The sequence below is a fragment of the Mus caroli genome, unplaced genomic scaffold (genome assembly GCF_978045245.1).
Source record: "Mus caroli unplaced genomic scaffold, Mus_caroli_1 scaffold_10, whole genome shotgun sequence".
Lineage (NCBI taxonomy): Eukaryota > Metazoa > Chordata > Mammalia > Rodentia > Muridae > Mus > Mus caroli.
Window position 1 is genome coordinate 48940561 of NW_028227265.1, and position 17180 is coordinate 48957740.

Here is a 17180-nt window from a genome sequence, read left to right on the forward strand (position 1 = left end):
TCTAGATTGTGAAGTTGACAATGACCAATGAGCATCACACCCGCCTTTTATTGCTGTGTAATAACCTAGTCTTTATCAATTCTTTACATAATAGAAATGATGGTATAAGTAGTTACCTTTTTGCTGTGTGACAGAAAATAGTTTATATAATTGATAGTCTGTACAACTAGTAATTACAGTGGCCAAACTGGAGTTCTGTTTGGAATGTTTGTTCCTACATCTGGACTGGGTGGGAGAGCTTTGTAGAGACCCATGCTAGTGCATTTATATAAACAAATTCTATAAAGGTATTAACTTGGCTTGTTACATTAAGGGTTCTGTTCATTTCATTTCTTTTTTTTTTTTTTTGAAATAGTTCTTATGTTTATCCTTGGCTGTCTTGATCATTCTGTAGACAAGGTTGACCCCAAACTCAGAGATCTGCTTTGCCTCTGCCTTCTGAGTGCTGGGATGAAAGGCATGTTCTACCACCAGCCAGCTAACGGTTATTTTACAAAGAACAGAAATGTGTATGGAAAAAGTACATTCAAATTTGAAAGTTTTAATTCTTTTAAATATTTTGATGTTTTACAAATAGTTCCAAGATTATTTGTTTTTCTTCCTAGTTATTTAATGATTTCTGTTAAAGCCTTCAGTTATAACAATGACCATAAGATGTTTATTTAAGTAGCATATTTATAATAGATATTTTCAGGATACTTGATAAGGAAATTGTCCTTATGCAGCTCTTCTCTGAGTAGTAACAAAATGCTTTTTGTTTCAAGTTTCACTTAGATTAATGAGATGAACTTTTCTCTGGAAACCTTGTTGTGTCTTCTAATTACTTCTGTAAACTAGCTTTCAGACTCTTCACTGTCAGTCTGTGTACTTACCGAAAAAAATGCTTAGGGAGCAGTATGATTCAGCCATTTGTCCTGGAGCTAGTAGTAAACCTGATAATTGGGCTTAAACTAAATTTTTTTTTTAAAGAAACAATTGTTACACTTGGAGATATAGGGCATTTAAGGTTAATTTTATCTTTAAGCTTACGGTGTTTTTGTTTGTTGATCTAGGACTTTGATTCCTGGTTTGATACAAATAATTGCCTTGGGGATCAAAAGCTAGTTGAGAGGCTTCATATGGTAAGTATGGTTAGAACATACTTTTAATAGGAAAGTATTTTCATTATTTTACTGTTAACAGAAGTATGGTATTGTGTGTGTGTATGTATGTGTGTATGTATATGTGTTTATATATATATTCATGTTATATATAACATATATATATGTACATATCTGTGTGTGTGTGTGTGTGTGTGTGTGTATATATATGTATATATATATGTTTGAATTTAAAATCCAGTGTTTGAAATGATATTAGAGAGATAATCTTTGATAGTTTTAGTATCTAGTTTTAGAACCTAGAATGGACTTTCAATGTAATGAAGAAAGTAATCTTTTAGTTTTAAAAGGTATAGTATAAAGGATAAAACGACAGAGTAGATAACTTCTTAAAGCTTAGTTTCACTTAAATTCCATAGCAGGATCTGAAAAATTGATATCTGAAAGGACCAGTTGATACATCTGACTCTAAATATAGTGAGTGTACATAAAGCTACTACTGCATAGTTCAGTTTCTTCGTATAGAAGTTCATAGATAAAAGTTGGTAGGTAGATAAGGATACCCCTTTTTTTTTTTTGTTTTTGTTTTTGTTTTTTTGAGACAGGGTTTCTCTGTATAGTCCTGGCTGTCCTGGAACTCACTTTGTAGACCAGGCTGGCCTCGAACTCAGAAATCCGCCTGCCTCTGCCTCCCAAGTGCTGGGACTAAAGGCATGGGCCACCACTGCCCGGAGATAAGGATATTCTTGATTGTCAGGTTCAGGATACTGTAACCATGCACTAGAGGTTCTTTCATGACCTATACTGGGGCTTTTAAACACTTGTTCACATTTTGGCCAGGGTAATGTGTAGGGGATAGGAGGAGAAGAGAAGGTTGCTTTGTGTACTATATACGTAGTTCCTAACACTTCCTCCCACATGCCATGCATGACAATAAAAATGTCTGTAAAAAGTTCTCTGGAAGGTAAATCATGCTCTGCTCACCTCTCCTTCCTTACATCCTATTCTTTTCAGATACGCCAGCGTTAACTTTACTTTTACATAAATATGCTGGAAACATTTCACTAGTTTTACTTATTCTTTCTTTGTTCATTGTTTTTACTGTATCTATTTGAATCTCTTTCTAATTTTCTTCTACATAGCCTAAGTCTCAGTTATATCTACCACCTTTTTTGTTGATCATATAGGCTGAGGCTAGCCTAGGTACTTTGTGTATTCATTCCATCTTTAGTCATTTGAGCATTCTCATTTATAGGACTTCCTACAGAAGACTGAAGGGTTTTCCTTAATGGATCTTAAGCACAAAGACTGAAAACATAAATACTTTGCATGGTTCCTGGCTTCAGTGGATATTTTTCTTCTTTCTCCTCTTCTCTGTTATGTTTTGTTGAGACGTGGTTTTGCTTTGCACCCCTGGCTGGCTTGTACTAGGTAATCCTGCCACAGCTCTCAAGTGCTGGGATTACAGGTGTGAGCCCTTATTGCCAAGTTGGTCTTTTTTTCATATATAAATTAATTATACTTTTAAATTCTTGTATATTGAGATTTTTTTTGTTAAGTATATCTGAGAGTAGTGATAGTTTCCTAGGAACTTTTAATTCAGATAACAGTCAAGCATTTAAATATGGTTTAGGATTTTCTTATTTAAAGGAATGAAATCTTGAAATGTTAGAGTGTTGATAAGATCTTAGTGATGAAAATGAGGCACAAGAATTCCTTTCTAACTTTCCCCTCATGTCCTTTACTTCATGACTTTCCTTTAAGTAAATGTCTAGGTACGTGTAGATAAAGCAGGCTAAAGTGCCTATGCAGCAGAGTCAAGTGTTTTGGTATCTTTGTTAAGTATGAACTGCTTATCAACTCAAGGGAGAAGAGAAATGATGTTTTCTGCTTTGTCCTCCTGCCCTTGCATTCTGAAATCCCCACTGTGACCCTGTGGTGAGAGAGACATATAGCAGTCAGCCTGGGAGGCTGGTGACATGTGTCAGTGTTACTACAGAAAGGTGCTTTGGAGGCCTAGTAACCTCAGTGGAAGGAGAGAACTGATTTGACATGGTTGGCTTCTGACTTCAATGTGTGTCATAGCAGATACATCATGCATGGATATACTCAATAATAATAAAAAAATTTATAAATCACCCTGGCATTCTTAGGAATAATATAATGATACAAAATCACTTCCCTACTCTCTACAAATTTCTCCCTTAATAACTTGAATTTTAATAGTTTCAGAATTTGTGGGTAGTCTGGTGAGTTCTTGTCTGGGTTTATCAAGCTACTGGACAGTTTTATAAGAAAGCCAAGTGGGACTGAAGGTCTTCTTGTCTTTGCAGTAGCTGGTGTTTGGCCTAGCTTTGGTATATGCTGTAATCAGACAAGAGTTGATGATGGTTTTTCTCACCCACTTTAAATTTGTTTTGTGATATAGTCATTATTTTATAAGCCCGTAAAACTAGTACAAAGAAAGAATAAAAGTAATTTTTTGTTTTATTGTTATACTAAAACTTATATTTTATAAAAAGGATTAGTACTTTTTGAAATTTAGATACTAATCATAAACATTGAATAAAGTTATGAGTGATAATATGTAGAAATAATGTGTTGTATAAAATTAAAAATAAGAGGTAAAACTGATCTATGTTTAGAAAGACTATTGCTTACTGTTAAGAAAGAACTGAGAGGAAGCCAGGCAGTGGTGGCGCACACCTTTAATTTCAGCACTTGGGAGGCAGAGGCAGGCGGATTTCTGAGTTTGAGGCCAGCCTGGTCTACAGAGTGAGTTCCAGGACAGCCAGGGCTACACAGAGAAACCCTGTCTCAAAAGAAAAAAAAAAGAACTGGGAGGAAGGATTTGTATTCTGACTACATTTGCTAATCCGAACTTGCTAAAACTGAATTGAACTGGGTTTTTTGTAGTTGTCACATTGAATGCTTTTGTAATGGGTAGTTATTTAAACGAAGTCACACAGGTCTTACAGTGGGTTAGCCTTATTGTAATCAGTGTTGAACAGCATGTGTTCAAGTAACTCATTTTTAAATGGACATGAATTAGCAATGGTGAAAATAGTTTTAAAACATGCCATTGTTTTCTAGTATTTAATGAAAATATAGCAAGTATTATATAAATACTCACATATAGAATAAGTGGTGAGCTTCAGTAATGCAATAGTAATAAATGGTGTGTTTTGGACAAGAAAATACTAAAAATAGTTGTTATTCAAGCAAATTGTTTCTATGTATTTGGTACATAATTTTAAGACTTTGAAATATCAGTATTGCAGATAAGGACATCTCTTTTTTTTCCCCCCTTTCTAAGGTTTTGCGTCCATTCCTCCTTCGTCGAATTAAAGCTGATGTTGAAAAGAGTTTGCCTCCAAAAAAAGAAGTGAAAATCTATGTGGGTCTTAGCAAAATGCAAAGAGAATGGTATGTATTTGAGATACTTGCTAGTACTGTTTTTCCCGGATTTTCATTTTACAGTCTTTTATTTACCTAATTTGTGTCTTTAGAATTTCTGTGTACTTGATTAGGCTTAACCTGTTAATTCAATGCCCATTAAAAGGTAGGTGGCAGGAGGCAAGTCAGCACAACAGACTGGCTTGCAGTGTGGTTTCTTCTGCCCAGGTGTATTCTGGTGGGGTGTCTTCCTTCTGTTTATTTTGGACAAGTGATAAAAAAAAAACTATTAGTTTAGTTATCCTAAGATTGAGCGATATGCTTCTATTTAATTTTTGCTTGTTTGTTTGTTTGTTTTTCGAGACAGGGTTTCTCTGTGTAGCCCTGGCTGTCCTGGAACTCACTCTGTAGATCAGGCTGGCCTCGAACTCAGAAATCCCCCTGTCTCTATCTCCCAAGTGCTGGGATTAAAGGTGTGCGCCACCACTGCTCGGCGCTTCTGTTTAATTTTGCCCCAAGTTCATAATTTCTGTATTTAAAAAGTACAGCATTTTGCTGGCCAGTCATGGAAGACAAAATAGACAGAATTAAGATCCATGAAACAAACAAAACAAAAAAAATGATGGCTCAAGCTGCAGTACATTTGTTAAAGTGTTTAACATGCACCAAGTCCTGGATTCACACATTTCATGCATCATCACCACATAAGCTGAGAAATACTTTTTTTTTTTTTTTTTGCTTTTGTACAAACATGGGAAACTTTTTAAGTCTCTGTTGTACCAGTTTATTCCTAGACCATTGGAAGCAAATTTCAGGCAATGGTTTTTCAAATTATTAAATATTTTGTGGATGGGGTGGGTGAGGGGATTTATACAATGTGGTAGGCATTAAACAATTTTTCTTTTTAATAGGTATACTCGGATATTAATGAAAGATATAGACATATTAAACTCAGCAGGGAAGATGGACAAAATGAGGCTATTGAACATTTTGATGCAGTTGAGGAAATGCTGCAATCATCCGTATCTCTTCGATGGAGCTGAACCTGGTCCACCGTACACAACAGATATGCATCTAGTTACCAACAGTGGAAAGATGGTGGTGCTAGACAAGCTACTCCCTAAACTGAAAGAACAAGGTATCTATGTTACTGGCATTTAATTGTAAAGTAATGAAAACTTTAAAAATTCTAGAATTAAGAGGATGAAACACAACATTTTGAAATGTCTATTCTAACAGTTTTTAAAGTTGAAATGTTAAATGTTAAAAAAGAACTAAAAATTTTAGCCAAATCCTCTTCCCTTAATTTTAGGCCTAAATTCTTATAGAAATTGGTAAACATGAAGAGTAGTGACCATTTAACTTCATGTAGCTTTCCTAGATATTTCATCTTTTTCATAAGATACCAGGAATGCCTTTCTTACATGTATCCCAGATACTTTGTTAGACAGTGTTGTGTTCCTGATATTTTTCTTTTATGGAGTTTAAGATATTTACTTAAATATTATTTACATGTACTCAAAAGTATTTCTATTTACAGTATTCTGAATTTTTTTGTATGAGAATGTCTGTCTGGATTGTATGTGTATAGGTATAATTCTCCTAGATGAATTGAAATGAATCTTCTTCTTATAGTGGTTTTGCATATTAAAGATAAATAGCAATCCTAAAAGAAACAGATTTCTGTAATATCAAGAGTCCAGTAAGCTTTCAAATTTCTCTAGTTGTGTTTTAAGACAGAGCTTCTCTGTGTATTGTGGCTGCCCTTGAACTCCTTCTAGGTTAGTCTAACCTCAAACTCAGGGATCTACTTGCCTTTGTCTCACTCTTATAGAATTAAGGCATATGCCGCCATTGCCTGGCTTAGGTATGATTTTTCTTAGGTATGATTTTTGAAGGAAAGAAGGCACAGACATCATGACCAAGTTACATGGACAACATAAAATTGGGGCTGGCTTACAGGTTCAGAGGGTCAGTTCATTATCATCATGGTGAGAGCATGGCAGCATCCAGGCAGGCATACTGTAAGAGGAGCTGAGAGTTCTACATTTTCTTTCTTTCTTTCTTTCTTTCTTTCTTTCTTTCTTTCTTTCTTTCTTTCTTTCTTTCTTTCTTTCTTTCTTTCTAATGGAACTTTTTTCTTCTTTTTTTTAAAGACTTATTTACTTATTTATTTTATGTGAGTACATTGTAGTTGTCTTCAGACACACCAGAAGAGCACATCGGATCCCATTACAGATGATTGTGAGTCACCATGTGGTTGCTGGGAATTGAACTCAGAACCTCTGGAAGAGGAGTCAGTGCTCTTAACGACTGAGCTATCTCTCCAACCTGAGAGTTGTACATTTCATCTGAAGGCTAGGAGAAGACTGGCTTCCAGGCAGCTAGGAAGAGGGACACACTTCCTCCAACAAGGCCACACTTTCTAACAGTGCCACTCCCTGGGCCAAGCATATTCAAACCATTACAGATGGTTATGCCAGTAGATGGACCTTGATAATGACAGCCAAAAACACCTTTGGAGTTAGTGAATTGACACATGTTAATCGTCTATTAAGTTAAAATGTGGTTCCCACAATTGGAATACTATGGATTTTAGTGTTGGGGAGTTTAGGGAATCGTGTTTAAAGAAAAAAATGTGCAGTGGTGAAATACAACTTTTAAATATAAATGAGGTAACAGGCTAATGATTCACTCTCCTAAAGCAGACAGGTTTTACCTTAGTATACTGTACACATGACATTCTCTTTTTTTGTTCTGTAATGGAAGATAGGTGGAGAATGGCTGGCCTGGGTATTTATTGATGTCATTGTTATCCTTTTATAGTCAAATAACTAATTTGGAACTTGATGGATAATTTTAGTCTTGTTTAGTGTTAAATTTTTAAATAAAAAATTCTGTGTTAGAAATTTCTGATAATAGGTATTTATGTTCATCAGGTTCAAGAGTACTAATCTTTAGTCAGATGACAAGAGTATTAGACATTTTGGAAGATTATTGCATGTGGAGAAATTATGAGTACTGCAGGTTGGATGGACAGACACCCCATGATGAGAGACAAGTAAGTATGAAAGGGTGGGGAGTTAAAAAGTGAAGTAAGAACTTTATTTTTTATATTCCATTAGTGTGTACCAATTTTTAATATGTTTGTATTATATTGCATCATTATATATTGATTTTTTAAAAAAATATGTATTTTTCTTTTAAAATTTATTTTGTGTGATAGTGTTTAGCCTGAGTGTCTATCTGTACCTTGTATGTGCCTGGTGCCCAAGGAGGCCAGTGGTGGGCATTGGAACCCTGGGGACTAGAGTAACAGATGGTTGTGAGCTGCTACATGGGTGCAGGGGATTGGACTAGGGTCCTCTGAAAGAGCAGCCAGTGCTTTTAACTACTGAGCCATCATATCAGATAAGGATTTATATATGTAGGTTAGTCTGAAATTCAGTGTAGTTAGTATGATCTTGAACTGCCTCTTCCTGCGTGCTGGGATTGATTATAGGTATGTGCTTCCAGGTCCTAGATAAAGTAATTTCCTAAGCCAGGCATGATGGTGTCAACCAGTAGTCCCAGCTGCTTGTAACTTCAGGAGGAGCAGGTGCTTGAGCTAGTGTGGACAATATAAAAATATCCCACCCACCAGTTTTGGTTATGGTGGAGAATACCTTTAAATCCAATATTCAGGAGTCAGGAGGAGGTCTACATATTCAGACCAGCTAGGGCTATGTAGATGGTTTTGAAAGAGAGAGAGAGAGAGAGAGAGAGAGAGAGAGAGAGAGAGAGAGAGAGAGAGAGAGAGACACCCATCCCATAACAAATATAACAACAGCACTTGGGAGGCAGAGGCAGGTGGATTTCTGTGTTCGAGGCCAGACTGGTCTACAAAGTGAGTTCAAGGACAGCCAGGGCTACACAGAGAAACCCTGTCTCAAAAATACAAAAAACCCAACCAAACAAAAAACAAACCCCTAACCCCCCCTCCCCAAAAGAACAAAAAACCAAATACAACAAAAATTTCTAACACTTGTTATTTTATTTCCATAGGACTCCATCAATGCATATAATGAACCAAATAGCACAAAGTTTGTATTTATGCTAAGCACACGTGCTGGTGGTCTGGGTATCAATCTTGCAACTGCTGATGTAGTAATTTTGTATGATTCAGATTGGAATCCTCAAGTTGATCTTCAGGCTATGGTAAGAGATGAACAAGTAAATACTGTGTGTGCTTAATAGACGTGTTCATTTTATAAATATCCTGATTTTACCTACTAGAACTTTCTTTTAATTAAAAAAAATTTAGTTATTTAGAAAGTATGTTAACACATTTCTGCCTAATGTATAAGTGGAGGCCAGAGGACAACTCGGGAGTTCTCTTTCCATTATCTGTTTTCCAGGAATTTACTCAGGTCATTGGGCTTAGGCAGCAAGTTCTTTACTTAATCATCTTCTCAGCTCACAGTCTTCTTTATTTTTAAAAGCTATATAGTATTTTAATCTTTTATTTTGGTCATTTACATCTCCCATTGCCCCTGCTTGCTCTTCTTAAATTCATCCTAATACATCTCTCCCTTCTCAAACCCTCCCTGATCCCCCCAAAAAGGAATCAAGTGATTCTAATTATTGCACATATGTATATAAAAAAAGAAAAAAAATCTCATCCCATAACAAATATAACAACAGCACTTGGAGGCAAAGGCAGGCATTTCTGAGTTTGAGGCCAGCCTGGTCTACAAAGTGAGTTCCAGAACAGCCAGGGCTACACAGAGAAACCCTGTCTCCAAACAAACAAACAAAAACTGAACCCCCCTCCCCCCCAAAAAAACCCAAAGAACAAAAAACCAAATATTACAAAAAATATAGGCCATATATATATATATATATATATATATATGGCCTTCTACTGGAGCAAGGGCAATTTGCCAGTGTTTATACCCAAAGAAAAAAAGATTCTCCCTTCACCCAGTAACAGTTACTTGCCAGGAACTCCTTGGCTAGGGAAATGGGTCTCAGCAGCTGGAATTTTGAGGGGCTTGATTTTGTGCAAGTAACCACAACTGCTGTGGGTAAGTGCCTACAATAGGCATGTTTTATATTCCTCTCCAGTCTCTGGCTCTTAGATTCTTTCTCCCACCATTTTCTCTCACCTTTTTTGATGTGTTAGAGAACCTTTTGAATGTGGTGGGAGGTTGATGAAGATGTCTCATTTCAAATTGAGTTCTCACTGTCACTTAATAGAATTTTATTTCTTTTGATCTAATAGGTCTGTAAAAGTATTTTGAATACTCTGGTGAATGAGCTTGTCAATAAATGAGTGTAGTTGTGTTTTAAGAGAAAAGGGAAATCAGTTTGTAAGTTGGTAGTTCATCTGCCACTTGGGATGCCTAAAATTTATGCCCATTTTGAGAGTGTCTGGCCAAATGAGGAAATTGACTTTAAAGCTGAAGAAATTGAGGATCTACAAACTAATGTGGATTGTACAAATTCTGACTGTTGACTTAAAGTATTGGGTGTTTGTAAGTGCAATTTCAAATTATCTGCACTAGTCACTTTTTCTTTTATTCCTTTTTTTTTATTAAGGCATTTCTTATTATATATTTTCTTCATTTACATTTCGAATGCTATCCTCAAAGCCCCCTCTACCCTCTTCCCGCCCTGTTCCCCTACCCACCCACTCCTGCTTCCTGGCCCTGGCATTCCCCTGTACTGGGGCATATGATTTTCACAATACCAAGGGCCTCTCCTCCCATTCAAGACTAGGCCATTGTCTTGAGACACAGCTCTGGAGAGTGTGCTTAGTTCAAATTGTTTTTCCTCCTATAGACTTTTTCTCACACTCTTTGTAAGGATGGTAAGGGAAACTGATAAATTATTAGAATTAAGGTGTTTTAAAAACTATTTAACTGTTCTGCTGCATGTACACCCACCTGCCAGAAGAGGGCATCTGATCCCTATGTGGTTGCTGGGAATTGAAATGGGAACCTTTTAAAAGCAGCCAGTACTCTTAACCACTGAGCCATCTGACCAGCTCCATAAATAAGGTGTTTTGTTGGAACATAGTTTGAATTTACCAGAAGTTAAACAGAATTAGCATTCAAAATAATTTGATTGAGTAATATTTGAATATGATTTTTATATCATTTGTGAAGGACATTTTTTCATAGTTTTTATTTTCCTAATGAGTGACAAGATTTCATTAATTTGATGAAGAACAAGATTTTGAAACTAAAATCAAGAGAAAGAAATGATTATCAAACTGATATATTACAGTTTTGCCTGTTAGATAGTATCATATTTTTGTTACTCATGCAGTTGGCTTTGTCTATTAAAAAACTGATTTTCTTTAGGTTTAGGAAGCTTTCTTTGTATTTAATTTGATTAAATCTGAGAATTTAAGAACTATTCATGTAACATGAATCCATAGTATAGGTGTTATATTTAATGAATATTTTAATTTTGCTTCTCAGTGTACATATTTCTTTATTCACTTTTTAATTATATTCAAAATAACATGGTAATTTAATTCTAGGACCGTGCCCATAGAATTGGACAAACAAAGACTGTCCGAGTGTTTCGCTTTATAACTGATAACACCGTGGAAGAAAGAATAGTGGAACGCGCCGAGATGAAACTCAGACTGGACTCAATAGTAATTCAACAAGGTGAGACCGAGAGCTTTAAATAATTCCCTTGGTTGCATGTTTCAGTCTGATGCCCTAGGGGAGGTTTTTAAGCACCTGGAGTCCAGCTAACAGCCAAGAAAGAAGGTTTATATTCCAGATATTTTAAGCTTTAATTTTGTCACTAAGTTAATGAGTTTTGAACTTCATACTTCACTGAAGTGGAAATAAAAGTAATACTTAGTTTTTAAGAATTAATGGGATAATATATAAAATATGTGACATTCAACATAGCGTATATTAAATTGAATTGTGATTTATAAGCACTGAGGATACTGAAGAAAAAGTATATTACTTTTTCTTATCCGGAACTATTTACTAAGTGACTGTCAGATGCTAGGCATTGGACCAAAGTTACTATTTTGAAGGAACTTTAGAATTTAGTAGGAAGGAAACTCTTAACTATAGCTGTAGAACTTTATTTGGCTCAGTTGAAGGAAACTTCCAAGTTCCTATACCAGGTCAACTTTTAGAAGAGATTTTTTGCTTATATTTGTGAAAACACAAATTAAGATTGGCTAAATTCCTACCAGTTGATCAAACTAAATTTTCAAAAGCTTTTGAGTTTGTTATATCTAGATACTTTCTTTTGTTATTTTAAAAATCAATCAATCAATGAATTTAGCCGGGCAGTGGTGGTGCACACCTTTAACCCCAGCACTTGGGAGGCAGAGGCAGGCGGATTTCTGAGTTTGAGGTCAGCCTGATCTACAGAGTAGTTCCAGCTAGGGTTAGGGTTACACAGAGAAACTGTCTCGGAAAGGAAAAAAAAAATCAATGAATAATTGAAATGGTCTCATTGTGTAGCCCTGACTGGTTTAGAATTTGCTAAGTGGACTGGGCTGAACCTTCAACTCATATACTGCCTCTGCTTTTCCAATATTGGGGTTAAAGGCATATGTTCTTATATAAAATCTAAACATAATGGGAAAGATAATCAATAACATCCCTCTGATAGGAAGGATTTCTTATGTTTATAAGGTTTAGATATGTTAAAACTTGTGAGGTTTTCTCTTCTCTTCTCTTCTCTTCTCTTCTCTTCTCTTCTCTTCTCTTCTTTTGTTTGTTTGCTCTTGAAACAGGGTCTCACTATATATAGCTGTGGCTGTCCTGTAACTCACTATATAGTTCATGAAGGCTGGCCTTGAGCTCACAGATAAATGCCTGCTTCTGTCTCTTGAGTTCTGGGATTAAATGTGTCTGCCACTGCGCCCAGCTACTTGATTTTCAAATATCTCAAATACTGTATTCTTCAAAGAACATTTTATTGAGCCAATGTACAATAGGTAATACATAATGTGTAAGCTTTAGAAATATTTAAAAAGTTACACAGCTGAAAATATGGCATTAAATTTAATGAGTTTGATTGTTTGTAAATTAACAGTAAACAGAAATAGGTAAATTTTCTAATTTAATTTTTTAAGTTTACAGTAAAATAAATTCAAATTAATATAATGTTGTGTGTAAAGTTAAAAACATGCTACTTTCTTTCAACTAGGTTTGCCAAGCTGCCAACAACTACCTGTCTTTTCTTTCCCCTCCTGCCCACCTTAGCTCCATGGATAGAAAACACATAATATAATTGCTAGGCTTTTATCAGCAAATCTATTTCGGCCAACCACCTGTCAGGCCGCTGGTTCTGGTTGCCCTAAGACCTTACATGGCTGTTGCATCCTCCTCCTTCCAAAGCCTGGCTGAAAGACCTCCTCCTTCCCTGTGTTCTTTCTCTTCCTCTTGGGACACAGAAATCCCACCTTTTTCCTTTTGTCCAGCATTCTGCCTTCTTTATTGACACAATCAAGAACCAATTAGGGAATCAGATTTTAGTTTACTCTCTTCCCCCTACAATATAATACAAGACAATCTTTTTTTTTTCCCCCTCAGGGAGGCTTGTAGATCAGAACCTGAACAAAATTGGGAAAGATGAAATGCTTCAAATGATTCGACATGGTGCCACACATGTGTTTGCTTCAAAAGAAAGTGAAATCACTGATGAGGATATTGATGGTATTTTAGAACGAGGTGCAAAGAAGGTAAGGTGCATAGTAAATGATAGTGTTTTGTAACAAATAGTTTATGAAGAAACTGACGACCTGACTATGACTGTATGGTTAAGGAGGTCTTTTTAATTGTAGATATGAGAGAGAGAACAGCCAGTGGCATCTGGAGGAGTCCAGAGCAGAGAAAGAAGTAGACTGAACATGATCAGCAGAGCATATGTGGCCAGGCTGGGGAAGCAGCAGAGAGAGGGTAGAGAAATAGTGAAAATAGCAGGAACAACGGGGAGAATAGTGAAACTAGCCAGGCTATAGCAGGATGAACAGTTGGCAGGGGAAGCCCAAGAGTTAGATGAGGTTTAGGTAAGGGATGAGAGGAAAAGGGCTAGGATGGTAGGGTGGCAGCATGGACTTTGAAATGGATAACAGGTACTCATGGTACTGGGGGAGCCTGGAGGCCAGCATGGGCTTTGATAGATAGGTAGAATGGTGCCAATGGTAGAGAGGCTGTCAGAGGCAAGGGCAATGACTCCCTTTGGGAGGCAACTGGCTTGACAAGTTTCTGAGGAAAACTGGCTTTGGTCTAGCTGCCAAGAATCCTCCTATAGTCCAGGTTGATGTAGTTTCTAGATATTTGGACTGCCTTTTGGATTTGAGGAATTAAAGAGTTTCCTTTGAATCTGACAGTTCAGTCCAAAACTATTTGAGAAAAATACTTCCTCTGTGAATCACCAATTTCTTTTCTATAAAAGAAACCAAGTGTTTGTATACCATAAAGGAGTCTTTTTTTTTTTTTTAAACTAATTTTTTGTCTATGGGTACTTGTCTGTGCATCACGAGTGTGCCTTTTGCCCAATGAGGCCAGAAGAGGGCACTAAATCCCTTGGAACTGGAGTTAAATAGAGTTGTGAGTTGCCTTGTGAATTGAACCAGGTTGTCTGGAAGAACAACCGTTCTTAACTCTTGAGCCATCTTTCTAGTTTTATTTTGACTACAGGTCTTAAGATTATTTTGCTCTCAATTTAAGAAGACTTTTTTTTTTCTATGTAGACTGCAGAAATGAATGAAAAGCTCTCCAAGATGGGTGAAAGCTCACTTAGAAACTTTACGATGGATACAGAGTCCAGTGTTTATAACTTTGAAGGAGAAGACTATAGAGAAAAACAAAAGGTACTTATTTCAGAATGAAGTTTTACTGAAAACTTGGAATCCTGCGTTAGTTTATCCACATCTTAGGTTTTTCATAGTCTATTGTTGTAGCTTGCAATCTCTGATTTATTTTTTTCCCTTGCTTATTTACTTAGGGGTGTGTGTGTGTGTGATCTTAATATGGCCCTGGGTGGCCTTCCTTGATTTATATCTGAGACTGCTTTGAACTCTTGTAATCCCTTGTTTCTAGGTTCGTCCTTAGTGTTGCCATTATGGATGTGTGCCACTAAGCTAGTTTTGGAGTATTTTTAATTTATTCAATAAAGTTCACTGTATACTATTACTGAAAGTATTCTTGTATAGTGTGTCATTTGGAATATTTGAAAGTAAACTAAATGGCAATAAAAAGGCCACAGGCTATTTTTCTTGGAACTTGAATTAATTGGTAATTAAAATGGTTTAGTTTTAGTAGATGTATTTGCTACTATAGAAATTGTCAAATGCTGTATAGAAGAAATACTTGTCATTTTTCTTATCATTTAGACAAGTATTGAACATAGTTTTTTAAACAAAACTATGTCTAATTTTTCTACTTATTTGGGTTGTAGCATAAATTCTGTAGTATTTATTGTGTATTAATTACATAGTACTAAAAAATCATAGTATGCACCTTTGTAGAATTTTTAGTTTAGTACTTCATCATTATATTTTTATTTATAAGTCACTGTAGATAATTTATTGCTGTGTATAATGAAATTAATGATTGGAATGTTTTTCCCATCTCCTAGATTGCATTCACAGAGTGGATTGAACCACCAAAAAGAGAAAGAAAAGCCAACTATGCTGTTGATGCATATTTCAGGGAAGCTCTCCGTGTTAGTGAGCCTAAAGCACCCAAGGTAAGGGGACAGCATGGAAACATTTAAATATGTGGTATGTAAGGTTGTGCTTTCTCACATTTTTACAACAAAATAAAATTGAGAATTATGTTTTGTGTTATTTTTGAATTGGTTTAATTTTTTTTGTTTGTTTTTGTTTTTGGTTTTTTGGTTTTTTGAGACAGGGTTTCTCTATGTAGCCCTGGCTGTCCTGGAACTCACTTTGTAGACCAGACTGGCCTCGAACTCAGAAATCCACCTGCCTCTGCATCCCAAGTGCTGGGATTAAAGGTGTGCGCCACCACTACCCAGCTGAATTTTGATTGTCAGTTCATTTCTATTTAAAGGTGAATTCTCCTTGGAGATTGGTTGTTATGGTTTAGGAAATGACTTAGGAAGTGTGAGTTTTTGTGTATTTTTGTTTTTTAATGGACAATACTGTTTTTATTTTTCTTTAGGCACCTCGACCTCCAAAACAACCAAATGTTCAGGATTTCCAGTTCTTTCCTCCGCGTTTATTTGAATTACTGGAAAAAGAAATTCTGTATTACAGGAAAACTATTGGGTATAAGGTGATTGAAATTCTTCTCTTTGCATTTTCTTCTCAGACCACAAGGGCAAAGCTACTACTTAATTGACTTTTAACTAATTTGAACCTAGTAGGGAATACTGTTGCTTGCTATACGCTAGAATATGAACTTTCTGAGTTTTCATTAAAGAAAAAATTTCATGAGTAATACTTTTTAAAGATGTAATATATTGGAAATTAAATAAAATGGTTAATCCCATGGGTATATTAAAACTATAATGTTAATATGTTAAGAATTTATTAAGCCCCTTAAAATTTACCAATTGATGGCATTGAAAAACATCTGCTAGGTACCTCGGAGTCCTGATCTACCCAATGCAGCACAGGCACAGAAAGAAGAACAGCTAAAAATTGATGAAGCAGAGCCCCTTAATGACGAGGAGTTAGAGGAAAAAGAGAAGCTTCTGACACAGGTATAACCTTTGATTAACACGAAGTTACTTTGTAAAGTACTGTTTTAGGTTTGTTGAATCCTACATAAGTGCACATTTCTGCTTTCAAAGAGAATGGTTGGGCTGACTGTGTAACCTGGTACTGGGTACTTCCCTAGCATATGTGGTATTCTAGGGCCAGTCTCCAGCTAGGAGAAGTAAGAGGCAGGATAAGTAAACATGGGCTAGCCTGGACACATGCTGCTGGATTGGACTGTCATTACTAGTTGAGGTTGTAGTTAGGTACTGGGTATTCTTTAGAACTTATTTTTAGTATTGCCAGCTTTCTGGTCTTTTCCAAGTTATTCGTTTTTTTTTTTTTTTTTTTTTAAGATTTATTTATTATATATAAGTACACTGTAGCTGTCTTCAGACCCCCCCAGAAGAGGGCATTAGATCTCCTTACAGATGGTTATAAGCCACCATGTGGTTGCTGGGATTTGAACTCAGGACCTCTGAAAGAGCAGTCAGTGCTCTTAACCGCTGAGCCATCCCTCCAGCCTTTCCAAGTTACTCTAAATTACAAATTTCTACTTGGTACTTAGTTTAAAATGTAAAAAAAATTATGTATTCATTGTCCTTGGTACTGTGTTACATGAAAAGTACATTGACACCAAAATTATACATTGTATGTTGAGCACATTCGTCCCCATAGACTTCATTCTCCCACTCCTCCTCTTGGTCTTCTTTGTTTGTCTATTCCTGTACGCATGTCTTTTGGGTGTGTGTGTGTGTATGTGTGTGTGTGTGTATAGAGAGAGGGAGGGGAGAGATTTTAAGTGTCAGCATAAAATCTAGATGCAACAAATGAGAGAAAACATACAGTGTCTGGGGCTGGCTTCATTCACTTTGTAAGATTATCTCCAGCTGCTTCCATTTTCCTGTAAACAATGTAACTATTTTTTACAGCTCAAAAAAGTTTCTACACACTGCTTATACTATATTTTCTTTATTCCTCTG

General features: G+C 36.0%; 1 protein-coding gene across 1 annotated transcript in view; it reads left to right on the forward strand.

Annotated features, from left to right (window-relative positions):
- The window catches only part of Smarca5 (SNF2 related chromatin remodeling ATPase 5), a 39947-nt gene that overhangs the window by 14354 nt on the left and 8413 nt on the right, over window positions 1–17180 (forward strand). The window contains exons 9-19 of the mRNA XM_029480715.2: window positions 1053–1121; window positions 4417–4526; window positions 5408–5634; window positions 7436–7557; window positions 8541–8693; window positions 11026–11158; window positions 13061–13209; window positions 14224–14343; window positions 15111–15221; window positions 15659–15772; window positions 16080–16202. Of these exons, the coding sequence (XP_029336575.2) occupies window positions 1053–1121; window positions 4417–4526; window positions 5408–5634; window positions 7436–7557; window positions 8541–8693; window positions 11026–11158; window positions 13061–13209; window positions 14224–14343; window positions 15111–15221; window positions 15659–15772; window positions 16080–16202 (1431 nt within the window). The remainder of the gene's footprint in view (window positions 1–1052; window positions 1122–4416; window positions 4527–5407; window positions 5635–7435; window positions 7558–8540; window positions 8694–11025; window positions 11159–13060; window positions 13210–14223; window positions 14344–15110; window positions 15222–15658; window positions 15773–16079; window positions 16203–17180) is intronic.